The sequence below is a fragment of the Gossypium hirsutum genome, chromosome A10 (genome assembly GCF_007990345.1).
Source record: "Gossypium hirsutum isolate 1008001.06 chromosome A10, Gossypium_hirsutum_v2.1, whole genome shotgun sequence".
Classification (NCBI taxonomy): domain Eukaryota; kingdom Viridiplantae; phylum Streptophyta; class Magnoliopsida; order Malvales; family Malvaceae; genus Gossypium; species Gossypium hirsutum.
The window spans coordinates 103,518,372-103,540,206 of record NC_053433.1 but is presented as its reverse complement, the minus strand read 5'-3'; the positions used below and the strand labels follow the sequence as shown (position 1 = coordinate 103,540,206).

The 21,835-nt window shown below is 33.3% G+C and overlaps 2 protein-coding genes and 1 pseudogene across 30 annotated transcripts; all 3 read right to left on the bottom strand.

The window, feature by feature from the left end:
- Positions 1 to 3,091: 3,091 nt before the first annotated feature.
- LOC107916278 (two-component response regulator ARR17) lies at positions 3,092 to 4,223 on the bottom strand. The gene is made up of 5 exons (XM_016845458.2): positions 3,962 to 4,223; positions 3,801 to 3,871; positions 3,641 to 3,718; positions 3,478 to 3,548; positions 3,092 to 3,394 (listed from the first exon to the last, which is right to left on the bottom strand). The coding sequence occupies exons 1-5, from the start codon at positions 4,104 to 4,106 to the stop codon at positions 3,298 to 3,300; spliced, it is 462 nt and encodes a 153-aa protein (XP_016700947.2). The 5' UTR covers positions 4,107 to 4,223; the 3' UTR covers positions 3,092 to 3,297.
- Positions 4,224 to 5,039: 816 nt separating this feature from the next.
- Positions 5,040 to 21,835, bottom strand: LOC121208066 (probable methyltransferase TCM_000331; annotated as a pseudogene).
- On the bottom strand, positions 7,630 to 14,437 carry LOC107893446 (protein SPA1-RELATED 2). 29 transcript variants are annotated; one of them, XM_041077879.1, is made up of 11 exons: positions 13,997 to 14,437; positions 13,435 to 13,775; positions 12,743 to 12,975; positions 12,468 to 12,625; positions 11,810 to 11,946; positions 11,519 to 11,629; positions 9,755 to 10,261; positions 9,584 to 9,642; positions 8,978 to 9,085; positions 8,436 to 8,516; positions 7,630 to 7,918 (listed from the first exon to the last, which is right to left on the bottom strand). In XM_041077879.1, exons 2-7 carry the CDS (start codon positions 13,547 to 13,549, stop codon positions 10,080 to 10,082), a joined length of 936 nt encoding a protein of 311 aa, XP_040933813.1. In that variant the 5' UTR covers positions 13,550 to 13,775; positions 13,997 to 14,437; the 3' UTR covers positions 7,630 to 7,918; positions 8,436 to 8,516; positions 8,978 to 9,085; positions 9,584 to 9,642; positions 9,755 to 10,079. The 29 variants fall into 29 exon arrangements, 26 of the variants coding, with proteins under 26 accessions (XP_040933813.1, XP_040933824.1, XP_040933825.1 ...); XM_041077890.1 differs by having other exon boundaries at positions 7,630 to 7,981; positions 9,755 to 9,991; XM_041077891.1 differs by having other exon boundaries at positions 7,630 to 7,971; positions 9,755 to 9,991.

The window sequence follows — 21,835 nt, the reverse complement described above, 5'->3', positions numbered from 1 at the left end:
CTTCAATTTAGCCTATAGCATTTTCAAACATTTTCGCATAGGTTCTATTTCATAATTTCACCCCATTTTTCTTATAGAACAAAAATTAACTAAAATTGTCGGGTTCTATCTTAAGCTTGGGCCTTCTAGAGGCCCACTAACATAATTAAACCTATGCCAACATTCACAGAATTCCCGAAAATTGGGGCGTTACAAGATAAATACTTTTATCTATAATGATAGAATTTATTACTACATTCTCATATCCTTCCTTAAAGAATATTAACAAAACAAAATATTTGGGCATATGCCACATGTGGCCAATAATCTTTCGTATCACATTGATAACATAAGTTATCTTTACCATTTGAAGAGTTATCCTGAGAACTCTCATTGTTCTCTTATTTATTACTATATTCCCAATTTTAGTGGTCCATAATTATATCTTTTATTTTCTTTATGTTTACATTCAATTTGGGGGATGCAATAAATCTAGTAGGATAAACTTCTAAATGCCTCCATTGATTCTTTATTTCATAATTACCATCATAAAACATGCGTGGATTTCAAATCAAAATCTATTTATTAATGTTGTCATGATTAGTCTTCAATTATAATAAACATAATAGAATAAATAAAATATAGTAAAATATACTTGAAGATCTTTAACATCATCGTCATCACCTTGACTATTATCACGAGCATCCATTCTAAGATTGAATCTTTCAGCATCCTGAAGATGAAGTTGTAAGGGTGAAAGTTTTAGGTGAAAATGAATTTAATTTGTGGGACGACTTCGAAAGATTTTGAAAAAAATAGAGAATCATCGTGTTGATAATGTGTTATAAAATAAAGAGAGATGGAGAGAATAAAGAACAAATAAAATATGAAAGTAATAGAGAATGTAATTTATTGATCAAAAGGAGTATTACAATACTTTATCAAAGTCTCTATTTATAGGTATAAGAAGTATAGAAGTAGTAATCTAATTCTAATAACTACTAGAATTTAAAGTACACCAAAACTTTATCTTGATTATAATAGACATCCACTTAATAAGATATTTATAACATATATATAATTTATCAGATTTATCTCTAAATTTTATTATAATAGTTTTATCTTTCAAATTTTCTTTGTATAAAATATATTCATAATATTATAAATATATTATCTTTCAAAAACTTAAACATACTTTTAGCTTATTTAAATATTGTTTCATGAATAAATTTAAAAAATGTGTTGTTATTTAAATAATAACATTTTTGTAAAACACACAAATAATCCGTGTATTGCACGAGATATAAAATTAGTATTATATATAACAAGATAGACTTATACGAATAGCTTTATTTATATTTATTTATTCATTTAATATTAAAAAAATTCTAAATGAACATAACATCCAACATTTTAAAATATTAAGTTTAAAAATAACATCTACTTTCTTAATCTTTAAATATTTAATAAAATTTCAAATTAAAAATATAAAAATATAATAATTGTCAAACTATATTGAAATTTTTTTATCTTAATAATTTTTAAATTAAATTTTAAAAATACAAATATATATATATATTGAGATAATGATAATCTAAATTCATTGTTATTATATAGATAATTTATATTCATTAGCTTTATCGTTTTACCTCTTTTTTCTCAAATTTTTTGGTACATGGCAAGATAAGTAAGCATGATGGGTAGGATTAACTGATGTAGTTCAATGATGCGCAGGAGGCCCAACTTTTGGCTTCCATTCTTAGTTGCGGGTTATTATTTGTTTATTTGTTGTGAGTTGTAAATCTATGATTCAAAATAAGGAAAGTGAAGTTATGAAACATGCATGCATTCCATTCTAATTTTAATACCATACAATTCTATATAAAATACTTCCATTTTCACAAGGCAGGTATACAACTATATCACTTACTTTCTCATTATATTTGCATTCAACTTAACAATTTCTTAACCATTCCATATACTATTTAATTCCTTTCACTTAATATATCTAGTTATAATTACATTCATCATTTTTCATCTTTACTCTATATATATACATTTACATCTCATCTCATTTCACATTTTATGCTATTAATATTTACTTCATAACCATAGTTATTAAATCATTACTTTCTTTATATTTAAATTTTTTTGGTTTAAATATCCAGTCCCTTAATTTTTTCAAAAAAATAAATTAACTTCTTATTTCTTATTTACTATATTGCATTAAATTATATTTAATGTAAAATAAATTTACTAATAATTAAATTATTTTTCCGTTCAAAATTAATTTTTATTTTTTAAAAGATTGTTATATAATTTTACTTATATTATGTAATAATTTTTAACTATTTCACTTCTATCGAGCGTTGTTTGACCTACATTGGATTGGTTGGATTGAAAAGTAGTTAGGGAATTGTTCCTAAAAGTAGCTTTGAATCAGTTAGAGAAAGAATCAATACAAATTGATTAAATTGGTTAAAAAACCGACTGAGTTTTTTTTTAAATTTATTAAAATTTTAATATTTTTAATAATTTTAATAAGACTAATTAAATTGATGAACAAATGACCTCATTGATTTGATCATCAGTTTGGTTTAAAAAACATTACTTCTACCTACAACACTATCCTTAGTGATCCTTTTTTTTCTTAAGTCAAATTATGCTTTAACATTATTTAAAACTTTATTTCTAAATTTAAAAAGTATTAGATATATATGGTTTCTAAAATTAAAAATATTTTAAAATTTATTTTTAAAATAAAAATTATTTTAAATTTTAGGGATAAATACAAAAATTATGATTTAATGTATAACTGTATACATAAATTTTAAGAATGGATTAAAATTAATGTATAATTTTAAAAAATATATATCCAAATAAAAGTAGAATTACAAATAATATATAATCCAAATAAATTATAATCAGAATGAAAAGATATTTATAATCAAACCAGAATAGTTACCTAATAAAGCCACGTATGATAAAATTATAAGCAGAATAGTTACCCGCAAAGGTAAAAGCCGAATTTGAAACATAGAATCTCTCTTTACCAACATTGACAAGACTTTGTTACCTCGTTCAGTCAATTATTGTATATAGAATCATCATATTTGTATCAATGCCAATATCTGGCTTAAAACAGAAATGTCAAGACGTACAAAAATTGAAGAATGGAAACAATATAGACACCCCCATTTTTTCACTACACCCTACTAAGAAAAACAAAAATGTGGGTTTATAAAGTTTTTCTTCTTTTCTTTTTCTCATTACAAATCTTGTTCTTGAATCCTAGTTGTTGTTTTCTTGCCTCTAACTTCAGTTCCTGCATTTCATCAAGTGCCATTTGAGTTGCTTCACATCAGACCGCTTCAGTGGCTTCAGCATGAACATCTTTGCACCTTCCTCCAAGCACCTGTTTCCACATACAATATACATACATTACAATCTTTTTAACATTATAATTCGTATTCATCAATGAATGACACGAGAACTTACTGACTGATACGAGTGGGTATGTTTTCGGAAGACATGATTATAACAGGGACTTCCTTGAGAATGGATGATTCCTGGTTTTAATTCAAAATGGTGAGTGAAATGAAAGAAGGGTACTTGCAAATGTTACTAATTAACAACTTTTGAGTAATGAAATGTTTAGTACCTTGATTTTCTTGAGCAGTTCATAGCCGGTCATTCCAGGCATGCAGTAATCTGTTATTATCATATTGACCTCAGAAACCTGTAAAACAAAGAAAAGACATAAAGACACAATCTTTATGATTTGATGAAAGGGATGGAGTTTTATTTTATGTTTTACTTACAGTGCCTTCCAATGTATCATTTCCCAGTCTCAAATATTCCACAGCCCTCAGTGCATTCTCTGCTGTAGTCACTGCAACACAACACAACCAAAAGAAATGAAATTCTTGGAAATAAAAAAGGTCCAAAACTAAAGGGTTAGAAAAGAAAAGAAAGATTGTACCTTTGCAAGCGGAGTTCTTGAGCAGTCTCTCAACCAGTTTCCTATCAATGAGGCTATCATCCACAACTAAAACATGCGTCTCATCTCCTAACTCCACCGCCATGTCCTTGGAACAGCTGCCACTTCCACCACCAGAACTAAGCATCCTATGCAATGAAAAATAAGAACCCTGACCACTTGTAAAGAAAAAGCAGCAAACCAAAACAATAAAGAAAGAAATGCAAAAGAAAAGTTGGAAAAACAAGAAGGGATGTCTTATGGGAGTAAATGAGAAAGGGAGGTATACTTATAGAGAAGGGACTGTTTGGAGAGGATATTTTTGGACGGGTCTGGGAAAAAAAAGCCCAAGAGATCACAAATATTTGGCTAATTTTTAAGAATATGCTAAAATATAGGTTTTTTTTTATTTATCAATATATGCTATTTTTGAAGAGAGAAAGAAAAACACGTTAGATAAGGTGTGTTTTCAATAATGTTTAGTGAAAATACGTTTTATAGGGCGCGTTCACATAAAAAACTCAATTCTTTTGGCCAGATAGTTAAATGTTAGTATTTTTATCCTTTAGTCTCAAATTCGATTTCTCTTTTACTCACATTTATATTTTCTATTTCATGTTGTTTTAAGCTTTTTCTAATAAATATTTTTAACACATTACCTTTTTTGGTTAGATGGTTAGATAATTGTGATTTCATCTGTCAGTTCAGTTCGATTTCTCTTATAAGCATTTTAATATGTATTTTTATTTCATTTTTTTATTTTTATTTCATCTCTCCTTTATTTATAAAATCAAATAATAAATATGTAATTATTTTTTAAAAACATCAACCGATTCTTTTTATATATATTTTTTATATATAATATTTATATGTCAAATTTTTATTTTCTCCACCTATATTGTGGGGTATGGTGATTTCTAATATTATAAAATCAAATAATTATTTCAAAAAAAAACATAAAACAACATGGATTAAAAAATACAAATGTGAGTAGGAGAGAAATTGAATCCGGGACTTAAAGGACAAAAATACTAACATTTAACCATCTGACCAAAAGAGCTGAGTTTTTTTGTTGGCGTGGCTAAAAGCACATCCTATGAATAACTATTTTATGCATCGAGTTATTTGGAGCATCTGCTACATGTGCTGCAAACCTTGTGAATAACCCGTCAATTATAGCATCTCTAAAATGATTGCTGAATGCTAACAACTGTATTAAGATGAATAACAAAGAAAATAGAATGAAGACACTAAATCTTTTACTAGTATTATTTACTTGCCTTTGATCAGTACATGGATAGTATTTATACTTGTATGGCTAGCTGCTGCTAACCACTTACTAACAATATTTCAGCCTGTATAACAAATTAGTAATAGACTAACAGAGTCTATACTTTAATATTTACCTAGCTTCACTAAGCTTCTCAATAGGTAAGACTTGAAGCAGACTATGAAACCAAGCAAAAGTGGAGACATACAGTGGTTTTGTGAGAATGTTAGCGACTTGATCACAAGCAGGTACCTCACCGACAATGAGAGAACCATCAGCTACCTTTTCGAGAACAAAAAATAGATCAAGCTCAACATGTTTGAATTTGGAGTGCAATATCGGATTAGCTGCGACTATTACTACACTAGAATTGTCACATCAAATAGCAGGTGGATCTGCAGAACGAAGCTGTAACTCTGTTAGCAAGGAGACTAATCAAATAACATCACTAGTAGCTGTAGTTAGACTCAGATATTCCGTCTTAGCCGTGGAGCAAGAAATAACTTGTTGTTTCTTAGAACACCATAAGACAAGTGTATGGCCAAAGTACACACAATAGCCTATTCTTGACCGGTGATCATCAAAATCTAGTCCCCAGTTGGCATCAGCATAACCAACTAAAGACAGCCTGTTTGTAGCACCCCAAACCCGGCCCAGACGTTAAGCCCGAATCCGACGTGCCACATTGAAGTCAAAAACTCGTGTTCCCTTTTCAGTGTTTTAAAAGCCGACTTTTGTCAAACTAACCAAGTGAATGGAAGCTAGGCACCAGGTAGGAAACCGGAAAAGAGAAGGTGGGCCATGAAGGCTGCTTAAGTACCAAGCTCTCCGATTGGATCCAATCCTAGACATGCCCACATCCACTGCCACACTTGGTTATAACAAGTTGAAATTTCTTTGAGTGATTATCTTTGGTAAATCGAATATTCGTGACGTCGTGTTATTTAAAAAAAAAGTATTGTTTTGAAATCGCGCCCTAAGTCTAGCCCATTTGAATTATTATCCATCAATTTATAGTTGTTTAAAATAATATAATCCCAGAAAATCAAAGAAGAAAATAAAGTTAAAATGGCCTTATTACAACCCAAAAATTAAATAGTAATTAAAAATAACTTAAGAAAACCAGTCTCTTTTTCAAACCCAAAAGTATTCACAATGGCCACTCTGAATCCCCTCCGGCTCCAAGTCACCCACATCAAGGCTCACCTGCAAGGTTAAAGAAGGGGTGAGTTTGGGGAAACTCAATGTGTAAGGAAAACCCATTCAAAGCCCAAGTCAGCTCAAGCCCATTGGGCCTAAGCCCATTCAGGTAACAGTGATACTGGGCCAGAGCCCTTTTTCAGATTACAATAAACTGGGCCTTAGCCCCTTATTCAGATAACAGTATGGCCCATAGGCCCATTTCAAAATACATGCAACATCAATAACATATACAAGCCCATTTGGGGAGACTACTCAACCCACCAACCACTACACTCCACACGTACCAGCCATACACTCCATGTGGGGAATAGCTCAACCCACCCAGCCCAACACTCCACAGTTGCAGCCTTACTGCTCAATTAACAGTAAATTGAGGCAAAGCCTCCAGTACGTGGACAAGCCACTTTCAGTACTTCCTCCATCAATATCCCAGTCCCATGCATCAGATAATAACAACATGGCATGCAGTAAATAACAACAGTCAAACATGCATTTACGTCAATTTAACCCTAGGGGTATTTCAGTAATTTATCTCCTAGGGGTAAAACTGTAAATTTTTCACTTTTAAAGGTATTTTAATAATTTATCTATTTTAGGGTTTTTCATGCATATTCCTACCTTTCACGTACTAACAGAATCACTACCGAGGGTTCTTACCGAATTGGGCCCGTTGGCCCATCATTCTAATTTTGGCGCATTAAGCCCAAAAATATCGAGGGCACAGAAACCATGCACTTTGCAGTCCAAACATTGCAGCTTACCAAAAACATTAATCGATTTACCTCACGAGCATTCGTACACTCGCAAATCTACAAAATATCGATTTTCGGCATTTCAACTTTTCGGCTTTTGCTGATCTAGACTAAGAAAGAGGGTGTTAGTTACACACCTGTTTGAGACCATGGCCTTTAGCGGCGCTTTTTCACAAATACCGCTATATAACAGACCTTTAGCAACGCTTTTTTCATAAACGCCGCTAAAAATTATAAATTTTAAAAATATATATTTTAATTAAATAATATTTATTTTCTATAATAAATATTATATTATGTTTTATTTTTTAAATTTGAACTTTAAACCATACACAATTTTTAAAAAATCATTTATATGTAACTCAACAGAAATTATGTTCAAAGATTCATTGCGTCACTAAACATAGAAAAATGATTTACACAAATAAATAAAAGATAAGAGAAAATGAAGGTTCTAATGAGCAAACAATTTTATAAGCAACCAGAAAGAATAGTACAGGAAATTCTTAATATCCTACTTGAAGAAAGATCAAAAAATATACAAAGGATGAGAATGAGTACAAGGAAGCATCTTTAAGTTGAACCATTCTTGATGTCAGGTTCCTTGCCTGTCTCAGGGAGAAAACACTTGCACACAACAAAGACATGATGTCCCTTTCTCCATTTGACTTAATCACCCACATTCTCTCATACCCTTTCTGCCAACAGCAATTGTTCAAGTTCTTCTCTTATTCTCTGTATTTGATGAGAAAATTAGTTCATAGCTGTGATACTTTCACAATATTGGCCTGAAATACCCTACAAATCAATACCATATTGTAAAATCTCCAATATTCTTATCATGTTAAGGTGTTTATTGATAAATTTCTTAAGAGAAATGTTAACCAATGCCGTGTAATTAATGCATCACTTTTTTCTTGAATTCAGTTAAAGTAAGTAATGTATTAAATGTTAGAAAATATCCTTAAAATGAACTGTTCAAGACTCCTGAAAGGTTGTGGGTTCAATATCTTAACAAGAAGTATCTTAACAACAATCACTTGTAACGCACGACAAGAATGGGTTTTTACAGTTCATTTGTCAACTTAAGAACACTTGATTATAATGTGGTAAAAGAGGTTTGAATATAAAAAAGAAGCATTCAGAGTATGACTGGACCTCCAATTGATCAAACAAAAGAATACATAAATAAGAAATCATCAAGGCAAGATGTAGACCAAAATGCCAGTTTTGAACAACTCTCATAGCTTACCTCCAGATCTTGAACTGCTTGTTCCCTTGTAATTTCCTTTTGCTGGCGAGAACGTTTGAGAAAGCCAATGCATAAGATTCCCTGACAAATTATTATTAGTACAATCAAGGAGTAAACATAAACTCAACTCAAAATCACAGTTCTGAAGCCTTTGCTCAATTCCACCCCAAACTATATTTTACCTCCTACTGTTGTTTAACGTTATATAGAAATTATTCTTTAGTTCTAATATCTAAAATTACAAGCACAAAAGCAATATCAAGGTCTGATGAACAGTTAGATTTGACTAAAAATACCAGTAAATCCAATAAGCCCTAATTATAAATCTAAAGATTTGAAATCTAACTTTGGAACAAATTATAACACAAAACTAACAACAAAAAAATACAAAATAGACAAACAATCACGCAACAAAACTAGAGCAAATACAAGAATTTAAAAAAAGAAAAAAAAAGATGATAATAAAGGACAACAGCTAGAACATTCCAACATGAAAATATTCAGTATGATTCAGTATGAATAGTAAGAAACAGCTTGCCTACCTCAGCAGCTTCCGAACTTGAAGACAGGTACTGATAATAGTAATGGCACAAGGCATCAGGCACAGATGCTAGCGAGTTTGCCCAAACATCAAGGTTCTGATCTGTAACCTGAGGTTAAACAACAAATTAGCTGTGAAATATGCACATTCACCAGCTTAGGCAGCTGCTTCATACCCCTTCGGGGCCTCAAAATGTATTTGTGCTAGAGAAAGATAAAGATATACCACAAAGAAAATATGAAAATCAGATTCTATGAACTCTATAAATTGTTAAAGCTTGTCTTCCGGCCAGAAAATCAAGAAAGAAGATAACTTGGGTTCTAACATCAAATGCAAATAACTCCCAGTCAGGCTTTTCTATTTTTCAAACTAACTTCATGTTCAGAAAATATAAACCCTGGTGTTGTGGGGCAAGAACTCTCTTCTTGCAGTTCCCAAATAATAATTCAAAATTTCCACAATTTTCAGTTTATTGAATTTTGCATCAAGCTTTTAGCATAGGACGATCAACCCTTGTAGCTATATAGGTCCTTTAATGCTAGCTAGTGCAGATTTACAGAATAAAAAGCAGTAACAAGATGAAAACACTACTGAATGTTATAGATACCTCTTCACAAAATGTCATTGCAGTTAATCGATATCCATCTATCAGCAAATATTCCTTTACTGCACAATTCAGATCTTTACGTTAATTAGCCTTTAATGGGCCTAAAGTAGAGAAGGGAACATCTCTCATGGGATGTGAAAAGAAAAAAAGAAAAATTTCCTCAGTGTTTACCTTTACCGCAAGAACCTCACCAATAGTAAACCTATATAACCAGGTAGCAGTCTTGACCATTTTGGTGCTTCTAATGATTCTTAGAGTCATAAATAGAGACTCTTTCAATCGAACAGCATGCTAAAAATTCGGTCATACAAGGAGATCAAATTTTCTCTTAAAATATCATTTACAAAATGGAAGAAGAAGAAGAAGAGTTTAGTTGATTATTTTGCTAGTTGTTCCATTTTTTCTTTTCTGTAAAAAGAAAACAAAAAGAAAAATGAACAGAAAACAAGAGACAAATATCAAAAGTGTCAACCAAACAGAGATCAAGTGCATCCATTCAAATATCAAATAAATAAGAAAATTTACTACTCAATTTATCCCGAAGGAGATCTACTTTCCTTTGTAACTCAGTCTTCAGTTTCATAACATCTTCTCGAGCTAACCGTAATTCATAGTCACTAAGTGCTAATTTTTCTTCTATTGCTTCTTTCTCTTCTAGCAAATTTTGAGGGTCTACAACTGAATTTCAAGAACTATATTAGATGAAACCATCAGTAAGATTCACTTATTCCAGATCTAAATTGAAAATGGACTTTTGCTCTAGGGCTTAGAGCATTGATAAATGGGTAGAAACATGCAACACCAGCAACCAACGATTATTTCTTTAAGCAGATACTTTAATCTCACGCTCTAAGCACCCCAACCCCCAAACTATCAGAGGTGCAATCTAATTTCTGTATTTAATTGCTTAATTTGATTTCCATGTCAACTGGAATTAAGAACCATTTCCTTTTCTCCTATCTTGGATGAAGTTTTCATAATTTGCTATTTTCTGCTTGTACTTCTAATATCACCGGAACCTATAAATCCATTTGGTAATCATAATAGTTTACATAAAATGCTACTTTCTGGTTGTAGTTCCAACATTACTGGAACCACAAGCTCATGCAGTAATCATAATCACTAATTAAGTAGCTACATCTCAGCATAAGAATTCTTTGATATATAGAACATGTATTGCCTAAAATGATGGTAAATGCCTTGACAAGTGAATGCAATACAACACACGTATGCTGTGAGAGGAACCATTTCATATACAAAAGAAAACATTTCAATACCAAGCAGAACCTTGATTTCTTTACCTTCTCTCAACTGCCAAGAGAACAAATTTAAATTTCTTTACCTCATAAATGTAACTTCCATTAGTTATTAATTGTATTACCTTTCACTTCCTAAGAAGTTTATATAACTAGTTTAAAGAGTAACTAAATACTACAGTAATTTCAATGTAATTACTTTATTATAAAAAATAAAATCATAAGTTTCATTCTTCCAAAAAAGATGATTTTTTTTTTACTTATCTTTTGTTGATATCCGATCAGGATCGAGATTTTGGTGAGCTTAGTTCATATACAGTCTCCCTCTTACCCTTACCCTACCTAACATCCTTCCTAACACTCTCCTACCGTTACATTTCCTAATTTCCTTCTTATCGCTTTTCTACCCTTACCCAGAGCCACCCCGAAACCTGCATTTAGCACCGTCACCTTGACAACCGGCATCAACAATTTTTATAAGGTTCCATTCTGTTATTACTTTTACAAAACACTGCTGGAATCAGATTTTCTCTACATGTTGATCTAACAATAAGTAACACTAAAAACACAGTTCATATTTAAACCAAAAAAAAAAATTAAAAGAAATAAATTTATATGTCTAAGTCATTCCCGATTTCATACTTGAAAAGAAAAAGGAATTAAAGAAACACAAAAGTACCTCCAAGAGATTTGTGGCGAGAGATCTGATCAACAGGAAAATGAGAAGGATCGGCGAAGAATTCCTTTACACGCATAGCTTGAGCATCACGACCATCATCAACAGATCTAGCTTAGTCAATCAAAAATAAATCTCAAAACCACAAATACCCATAAAGATCTCAATGAACACCAGATCGAAACATGCAGATAAATCAAAAGGTAAACAGAAACCCAAAAACCCAGTAAGAGATCAAAAGAAATTTTTTATTGAAGAAATCAAATTTAAATAAAAGGAATAAAAGAAAGGTACCAAATGAGATGACGACAGTATCATCTCGGAAATGCAATAATAATTCTGATTCAGTATCATCTCGGTTAATGGATGACGACAGTTCTTCTGCAAATACTTCTTGGAATCTATTAAGTACTTTGGATTGTAGGATATCCCTGATAAATATCAACAACTATAAACTTAGAATCCTATATTGAATTATAAATGGACATCAGGGTCCTAACATTTACAAATACAAGCACAAAGAAAGCAAGTTTATACTAACGTAAGCATTAATGCTTAAGACTTAGCCATAAAATAATAAAGCCGAAAATGGTTTCATCAACATACCGCTACCTGAAATTTAATTCCATGCAGATCTCCAAGATGACTACTTCACATTTTTGTTTTTTATAGTTTGTTAATTTTCTATTCTTGTTCTTTCCACCAATAATAAATGGAATATAATTCTCCAATCAATTCATCATCTAATTCACTGATGCTTTTTGCAAGATACATAGGTTATCATAGAGATATAGCTTACTATATATATATATAATTATCATAGTCTAATCACTAAGGCATTTAAAATTCTAGCCTACACATTGGCATGCTACTTTTTCAAAGTCTCCATATCCAACATCAGTTATAAGATTCTAGAGCTTCACATTTAGCACCGATGAACAATTTGTAGTACCTGGTTGTTGGGCGCAAAGAAGGTTCTGGGTGAAGTAGTCTAAGACAAAATCCAGCTTCCTTGAGATTTTCTGATAGAAAAGTTAGAGGAAAAATCCTATGGCATAGATCCAACATTGCAGCAGCATGTGCTCTCTCAGATTCAAATTGACAAAGCAACTGAAAGAAACAATCAAATTGCTTTTTAGAACGAATACAAATATCCACTCTCTTCCACGCAGATAAAAAATAGATAAGAAAACAAATAAAAGATAGAAGAACAATTGGTTTTTGTGCCTCAAAAAGCAGCACACCCAAACTGTATATATTAGATAAAATTGTGCAAACACCTTCATTGATTTCCTCTGGACTAGCATACCACTTCTCTTCCAACTGCTCATTCACAGAGACTGGCTGATGCTGAGCTGAATTAGAAGAATGAGAGCTTCCAAAATTGCTAAATTGTGTATGGGAGGCATTGCTCAGTCCTGTAAATACATCCATCCATGACAAAGAAACAGGAAACTGACCTGTAAATGTGGTTGATGTATAAATATTAGTAGTAAATGACACAAATGATTTTCATAATGAATCCAATACAGAAGTTTGTCCAGTATTGTTCTTCAACAAGATTCTCTAAGAAGAAAAAATCAAGAAGATGAGGGAGAGATATTGAGATCCTGTCAAGCAAACATCCTGAGATAAACTTTTTTACTTCTAATGAAAAAATATATATCATAACTGAATAACAAGAATCAAACAGGCAAGACCATGAAAGATTATTGAATTCTTAGCCAAAAGCCTATGGACTATTTGTTAGGATATGTGAAAAGCTTTAAGTGGCTATAGTAATTGTCTAAAATGGGGGTGATATCCAGAAGAGTCTGGAAATTGGTGTTTAAGAAAAACTCATAAAGTCAATTCCTAAAAGGAACGAAGAATTTGATACAAAAAACAAAGAAAAATATATATAAGAAACCAGACATTACCTCCTCTTGGAGCAAAGTTGGAAGACAGTCTGCAGATGTAACTCATAAAGAAGGAATTAACTAAAAAGATAAATGGTAGTTTACTGAAAGATAAACAAATATGCCCATCATACATTGAGTGCAACCCTTCCTTTCTCCTCTTTACTTAAAACGGTACTGCCATCATCTTGTCTCTGAATCTCTGCAATCCACTTGATGAAATCCCTCAAACTAGAAGGTGTTGATCTAAATACCATACATAATACATCATTAACATCTTTTAGATTCTTGGAAGTGAGCAAAAGGGGAAGATTTTCTGTTAAGTACTTAGCGACTACATTCCAATTCTCATGTTTACAGCTCTGCATTTGATACACAATAGTAGTACCAGTTATCACCTCTTTGAACAATAAAGCTCTGGCAAACATAAAGAACATAGAAAAAATAAATCCGAAACAAATAATTTTTTATGATCAACAGCAAACCCTAAAACCAAATAGCTAAGTCCGAAAGCTAAAATCGTAAAAAATCGAAACCAAAGTAAAAGAAGAAAGATAAAAGAGTGTCAGAATCGTAAAATTACATCATCAGCATTATCGGCGTTTTCTTCATGGATGGCGTCATCATCTTTGTCGGAGGCGTCGGCGGAATGAGCAACAGCTTCAATCTCCTCCTCATCGTCTTCTTCGCCGTTGACATGAGCGTTCATTCGCTCCTCTTCGATGAACTCGAACCATTGTACAGTTCTTCATCGGAGGACGCTGGCTTCAACGATTTTGCCATCTATTCTTCATTCAAGTTTATCAGAACTTTTTTTTTCCTCTTTTATTTTCTTTCAATGATAAAAGAAAATGAAAATGATAAAAAAAAAAGAGAATCAAAGGGACTTCGGCGAAAATCAAAGGTATTTTGATTTGGGGATTTTGGGAAACCGATTTGAGGATATCGAATTGGGGGAAATTTTAGGGGATTTGGAGATTCAAAGTTTGAGGAACCAACGCTCGGGGATAATCTGAATTGGGGAAAGTAAAGGGGATGTTTGTGGCGTTTTTTATGAAAACGACGGTAATTCATATCTTTTGCGGCGTTTTTCAAAAACGCCACTAAGTATGCAGCCCAATAATTTTTTCTTTCTTTTTTTCTCTTTTATTATTATTATTATTATTATTATTATTTACTAAAATGGTTAAATTTTAATTTGGTCTCTCTAATATATTTAAATTTCAGATTTTTTTGCATATACTTTAATTTTTAATATCATTTAGTCTATATATTTTTATAATATTATTAATTTATCCAAATAGTTAATATTATTAACTTTTTGATTAAAACATTACATAATAAAGTATAATTGGATAACATGAACTCAACATACAACTTTATGCACAATATCAAGACTAATAGCAGAATTTAACCAAACATATATAATTGCTATCATTTGAGTGATCATGACTAAAATTTTAAATTTTGAAAAGTACAAAAGATAAAATTGATCGATTTGAAAAATACAGGGACTAAAACTAATCAAATTAAAATATAAGGACTAAATTTTAAGTTTAAATTTCACTTAAATAAATTAAGTGTAGAGGAATTAATTTGAATTGAATGATTTTTAATATATCAAAATATTTTTAGATTAAATCTTAAACCATTTAATATATATAAAGTTTATCTATTATCTCTTAAATAATTTAAAACTATAATCATAAGTTTAATATATTCAAATTAATATTATCTCTTTTACAATTATATAAGAAATCATTTAATATATAAATAAAAAAATACTAATTAATCTAAACCCTAAACCTCTCAACCCCTATCCCATAAACACTAAACACTAAACCCTTAATCCTTAACACCAAACCCTTACGCCTTAAATTCCAACCCTAACCCCTAAACCCTAAATCATAATCCCTAAACCTATAATTCATCATAAACCTTCAAATACTAGTTAACTCCTAAACCTTAAACCCTAAACCATATATCTTAAACCATAGTTAACTCATAAACCTTAAACCCTATACCATCTTAAACCATAAACCTTAAACTATAATGATAATTAATTCAATATTTTAAATTCAATACTATCTCTTTTACGATTATATAAGAAAATATTTAATATATTGTATAACCATAAATTTTAATAATTATTGCTTTAGGGGTTATAGATTAGTGTTTATGATTTTTTTGGGGTTATATGACTTTTAGCGGCGTTTTTCCAAAAGCGCCGCTAATGCTCTGGTTTTTAGCGGCGTTTTATCAAAAGCGCCGCTAATGCTCTGGTTTTTAGCGTTGTTTTTCCAAAAGCGCCGCTAATGCTCTAGTTTTTAGCGGCGTTATTCTAAAAGCGCCGCTAATGCTCTGGTTTTTAGCGGCGTTTTTTCAAAAGCGCCGTTAATGCTCTGGTTTTTAGCGGCGTTTTTACTAAAGCGCCGCTATTGCTCTGTTTTTAGCGGCGTTTTTGGTAAAACGCCGCTATTGCTCTGTGTTTTACAATTTTTGCGGCGTTTTTTGATAAAACGCCACTAAAAACGTCGCTAAAGCCCTATTTTCCTGTAGTGTCTCCTTTCTCTTCTCTAACTTTCGGCTATGATGAACAAAGATGGACAAAACTTTATTCTTTTCACCCCGTTTTCTTTTAATAAAATTTCATATTTCATCCATTTAATTCTTTAATACAAAAGACATGAAATGCCCATCATAGAACATTTACCTAACCCATTATCATGGAACATTTACCTAACCCATTATCATGAAACATTTACCTAATATTATCAATTTTTATCAATTTGTACCATAAATTATGGATATCAAGTGCACATATTGTCTTCAACAACATGATGGCCAGCCACTATATGTAAAATGGGAGGTTTGACATGCAAATCCTCCTATTTTGCACTCCTATTTATTTGGCCACTACAAATTAGCCTATAGCATTTTCAAACATTTTCACATAGGTCTTATTTCATAATTTCGCCCCCTTTTTCTTATGGAACAAAAATCAACTAAAATTGTTGGGTTCTATCTTAAGCTTGGGCCTTCTAGAGGCCCACTAACATAATTAAACTTATGCCAACATTCACAGAATTCCTGAAAATTGGGGCGTTACACTGTTGGATGGACAGAGAACTAACCCATGATCAATAGTGCCACGTAAATATTTCAAGATTCGTTTCAAAGCCACCAAATGTACTATAGTATACGCATGCATGAATTGACAGACACGATTTACTGCATAAGCAATACCAGATCGAGTCAAGACCACATATTGTGATGCACTGACAAGTCTTCTATATTTAGTAGGACTAACGAGACGATCTCTATCATCTTTAGACAAATTAGCAGGATTGATCATCAGTGTGTGAACACTCTTCGCATTAGCCAAGAAACTCCTGTCAAGCAGATCCCGAATGTATTTACGTTGGTACAAGTGAAGACTCCCATTGGAAGATCTAGTGACTTCAATGCCTAAGAAGTAGTGAAGATCTCTCATGTCTTTAAGAGAAAACTCTTTATATAACTATTGAATAAAGTCATTTATACCGTCAGTCGTACTTCTAGTAACAATAATATCATCCACATAGACCAAAACATAAATAGTGGATACGGTCGTAACTCGAACAAACAGGGATGCATCAGATTTGGATAACAAAAATTCAGTAGAAACAAGAAAATGTTTTAAATTTATCAAACCAGGTGTGTAGAGCTTGTTGTAATCCATATAATACCTTTGTCAGACGACACACCAAGGACTCAGCATTTGGACCAGACTGAACATAGCCCGGAGATTGCTGCATGAACATTTCGTTAGTGAGATCACCATTTAAAAAGGCATTGTTCACAACAGCTTGACGAAGTTGCCAACCATTGGAGACAGTAACAGGCAATATGGTTCGAATGGTAGCAGGTTCAACCACCAGACTAAATATTTCCTTAAAATCACACCTAGGTTCCTAAGAACAACCTTTTGTTACCAACCGAGATTTACGCCAAGCAGCAGTCCCATCAGGATTTTTTTTTTACTTTGAAAAGCCACTTACACCTAATCACTTTCTGACCATGAGGTAAAGGAACAAGTTCTCAGGTTGAGTTTGCCATTAGAGCATCAAACTCAGCTTGGACTGCTAATTGCCAATCCTTACTAGCAAGCGCCTCCTCAATCGTGCGAGGTTCATAGTCGACAGTTTCAATAGACAGAGCCTTGGGTTTAAAAATATCGGCCTTAGACCGAGTAACTATGTTATGAGTATTCCCTAGAGGAATAGACGAATCAGCCGAAGAAATTGTAGTCGGACCGAATTGACCAGATTCATTTGACAAGGTAGAGAGCCAGTGCACCTACAAGTAGATCCCAATTTAGTCGAAGAGTCAACTGAAGCAGATGGCGTGGAACTACAATTAGGAGCAGAAGGCGAAGACTAAGTGGGTCGAACAAACGCAGATGTCGTGGAGCGACGAGATGAAGATTGAACAATAGGAACATATGTAGAGATATATTGACTTGGCTGGATGGTGTCTGCATCATCCAAAGAAAATAAGAATCAATGTTTATCAAACACAATGTGATGAGAGACAATGACTTTACCATCCGGTGTGAGACAGTGATATCCTTTATGTTGAGAACTATACCCTAAAAATGTGCAGGGCTAAGAACGGAAATCCAACTTGTGATGTAGAAATGGACGGAGATATGGAAAACAACAACACCCAAACACCTGTAAATGATCACATGTAGGTTCATGGCCATAAAAACCCGATACGGAGACTAACCTTTTAAAACCAAGGTAGGTAGATGATTAATGAGATGAACGACACTGCAGAATGCGTAACCCTAGAAATCCATGGGTAGATTTGCTTGGGCTAAGAGAGTAAGGCCCATCTCAACAATGTGTCTATGTTTTCGTTCAGTTATACTGTTCTGCTCAGATTTATATAGTTAGGAGAGGCAATGAATTATCCCATGACTAGCCATAACAGACATGAAGGTAGGAAACTCACCGCCCTAATCACTTTGAATTTTTTTAATATCCTTCCCAAACTAAGTTTTGACCATTTTTTGAAATTGAATAAAACAGTCAACCGCCTAAGACTTACGCTGAATGAGATAAATCCAAGTAAAACAACTACACATGTTGATAAATGAAACATAATACATATTATTCCCACAGAAAACAAACACAGGTCCTCATAAGTCAGAGACAATCAAATAAAAAAGATCTGTATCTTCAGTAGTAGAACTTGAAAAGGCAATTTATGAGACTTCCCCTTTTGATTTGCAATACAAATATTATCAAGACACGTTTGATTTGAAACAACTTGACACTTATCAAGAACAAGTTTAACAACCGAAGGAGACGGATGACCAAGTCTGTGGTGCCATAACACAAATACATTATCACCGTCATTGCGATTCTAGAGCCTAGTGTTGTGAATAGAAAGAACAGTAACAGATAGAGTAGGAGTAACCGGCGAAAAATAATAGTGCCCATCGTGAGTGTGGCCTTACAGTAAAATATCCTGAGTCTAGATGTCTTTAATAACACAATAAGACAGGTGAAATTCAAAGAACACATTATTTTCATTAGCAAACTAAGAAATAGATAGCCGATTCTTCCATATATTCGACAAGCATAAAACATTAGATAGATAAAGCAACTTAGTCTTCGTAGGCAAAATAGAATTCCCAACTCACGAAATATTCGTAGGAGTCCCATCACCTATGAAAAGAGAAGATGTACTTGAGTATGACGTGGACTCGTTTAAGGCAGAAGCCTCTCTCCTAACATGATGCGTAGCCCCCGAATCAGGACACCAGGACGAGAGGTCCCTACAGACATAGGAATGTAGGAATTGTCACTATCAAAATTGGACCCATACTAAGTCGTATTGACATTGGACCCAGAAGTGGTCAAAAAATTAAATGCGTGAAAATAAGGAATGCGGGGCAACCCAACTTACGGGGAGGAATCAAAATCAATAACACGTGCCCTCAGTTTAGTTTGCCACAGAACACATGAGCCATTATTTTGCATAGAACCATCGCCATTTGTGGGCCCAAACCCTTGGCCATGCCCAAGAGAGCCGTCAAGGCCAACAAAATTAGCATTCGACCGAAGGGAACCATGTCCAAGACTAGGAGCAGCACTGACTTGCCCACCAAGACCAGACGACCTAAAATTCTAGCCTGAAACACGCAGCTTATTAACGCCAGAAAATGGCCCAAAGCTCTGGCCCAATTCCTGCTGCAATTGCTGACTTCGGGTTTGGCTATAATGCAGGTCTGGTCTAGCATCAGACCCAAAGACGTGGCCTGCTCCATCAAGAAAATTAGGCGCAAAAGGGTTTGAAACCCTAGCAAGCAGTAGACTTGGCACATATGAGAAGTTGTTTTACAAATGTGGCAACCCTTCCCACGAGGGGCCATGGGAAAACGCACCGATTCCGCTACAAAAGCACTAGCAAACTGGCCAGGCCCACTAAACTGATCTGGGCCAGGGCGAGCTGACGTATACCAGCCATTAGATTAACCAAGTGCACCAAACACTTTGTCGCACGACTCTTGACTAGCACGAATAGGAGAAGCGCGCGCCATGGTCGGAGCAGACAGACCACCGTAGTCATGGTTGAAGCAATAATAACATTGTTGCACCAGATGCCCATAGCAGCCACAGATCTGGCACTGAAGTTGAGACCTAAAACCTCACCCACGAGTACTAAAGGAAGGACGACCACCATGCATGAAGTCCTCCACCGATGTAGTCGAAGTGACTTCTACCATATGGGCATGAAAGGGGATGTCATGCATCACGCGAGTTTGACGACTTTCAAGCTCCAAAAGCATATTAACAATTTTCTGCAATAGAAGAATTTCAGATGAGAACGATGCTAGAATTAGAATAGTATTGAGATGGAGTAAGTAACGTCCCTTATAAAAATCCTATCAATTCATAACCTTCAATGATCAATCGGATATGCTGTTGCCATTGCACAAAATTCCTTTATCTAACTTCACAGTGTCGTGACGAGGAAACAATTGAACCAAATGAGAATTGGAAAACGAGAGACTACTACGACCAGTTGAAGTAGAATCAGTGGAATTGGCTATGGATCTACAACAGAAGCGACCTCTAGGAAATCAGACGACTGATACCATGTTAAAAACTGTATTAGGATGAATAACAAAGAAAATAGAATGAACACACTAAATCTTTTACTAGTATTATTTGCTTGCCTTTGATCAATACATGGATAGTATTTATACTTGTATGGCTAGCTATTACTACTAACTGTTGCTAACCACTTATTAATAATATTCCAGCCTGTATAACAAATTAGTAATAGACTAACAGAGTCTATACTCTAATATTGAGAATAGTCTCTAAACCAGCTCTTACAGTATTTGCATTGTTTTCCCCCATTTTTGTATAAAAGTTGAAACTCGAGTCTTTGTTACAGAGTTGCTTATCTCTACTTAGAGGGTCATTGTCTGCTACAAATACTTGTAAGTCATTGATTTCGAAGGATCCTTCCTTTACAACGATCTCAGCTATTTCTTTTTTGCAAGATGTATATAATGGAAGTTTGAATGAATCCATATCTCTCTCTTTTACAACTCTCTACAACACTTTAAGTTAATTTATTACTTTTAGATTTAAATGAATTATAAGGAGACCAAAATATAAATAAAACATATAGCCTATGCAACCAAGTCAAGAAGGGATTTAGCAAGAAGCTCCCAACCATAATCTTCATCAGAGGGTTTTTCCTAACCAAAAAGGTTAGCACCATACGGCTTTGGGGTATTATTTCATTCGAGTGCATGCTTAGAAAACTTGTCAAGTCTTTTTGAAATTCGTCTGCATAAGCTTTGATAACATTAGGATGACTTAATCTTGCCACATATATGTTCCCCTTATTGTTCTCCAACCCAACTGGGAGCTACGCATATGATCAAAATTGAATGAGATTAAAATAAAGCCATAACAAGTATTGAAGAGAATATCATTTGTTTTTCATTGAAAGAAAAAATATATATATATATATGCAGGTGGACTATCACGACTAACCTTTGATAGCCAATGAAGTACGCTGGAAGAATGTACAAAGGCAGGCTTCAGGTTGGAAAGAGTCTGTGATAGAAAGAACCTGCAACTCCTCCTATAAAACACTTTTCCTGCATTGTATCTCCTCAATATTTCTTAAGCCTATCATAGAATCATGGCATTGACTTAAACACAAAATTGAAGTCATTTTCTGGGCGATCATTTAGAAGCACTTCAAACTCGTGTAACTTCAACTGTTCTTGTTGACATATCCTATGGACAGCGTCAATAATGTGCCATATAGCCATGAATGTGTTAGGACCCGAGGAACAACCTAAGTCTATCATTTTCATACATATTGGAATAGTTTTGTTGAACAT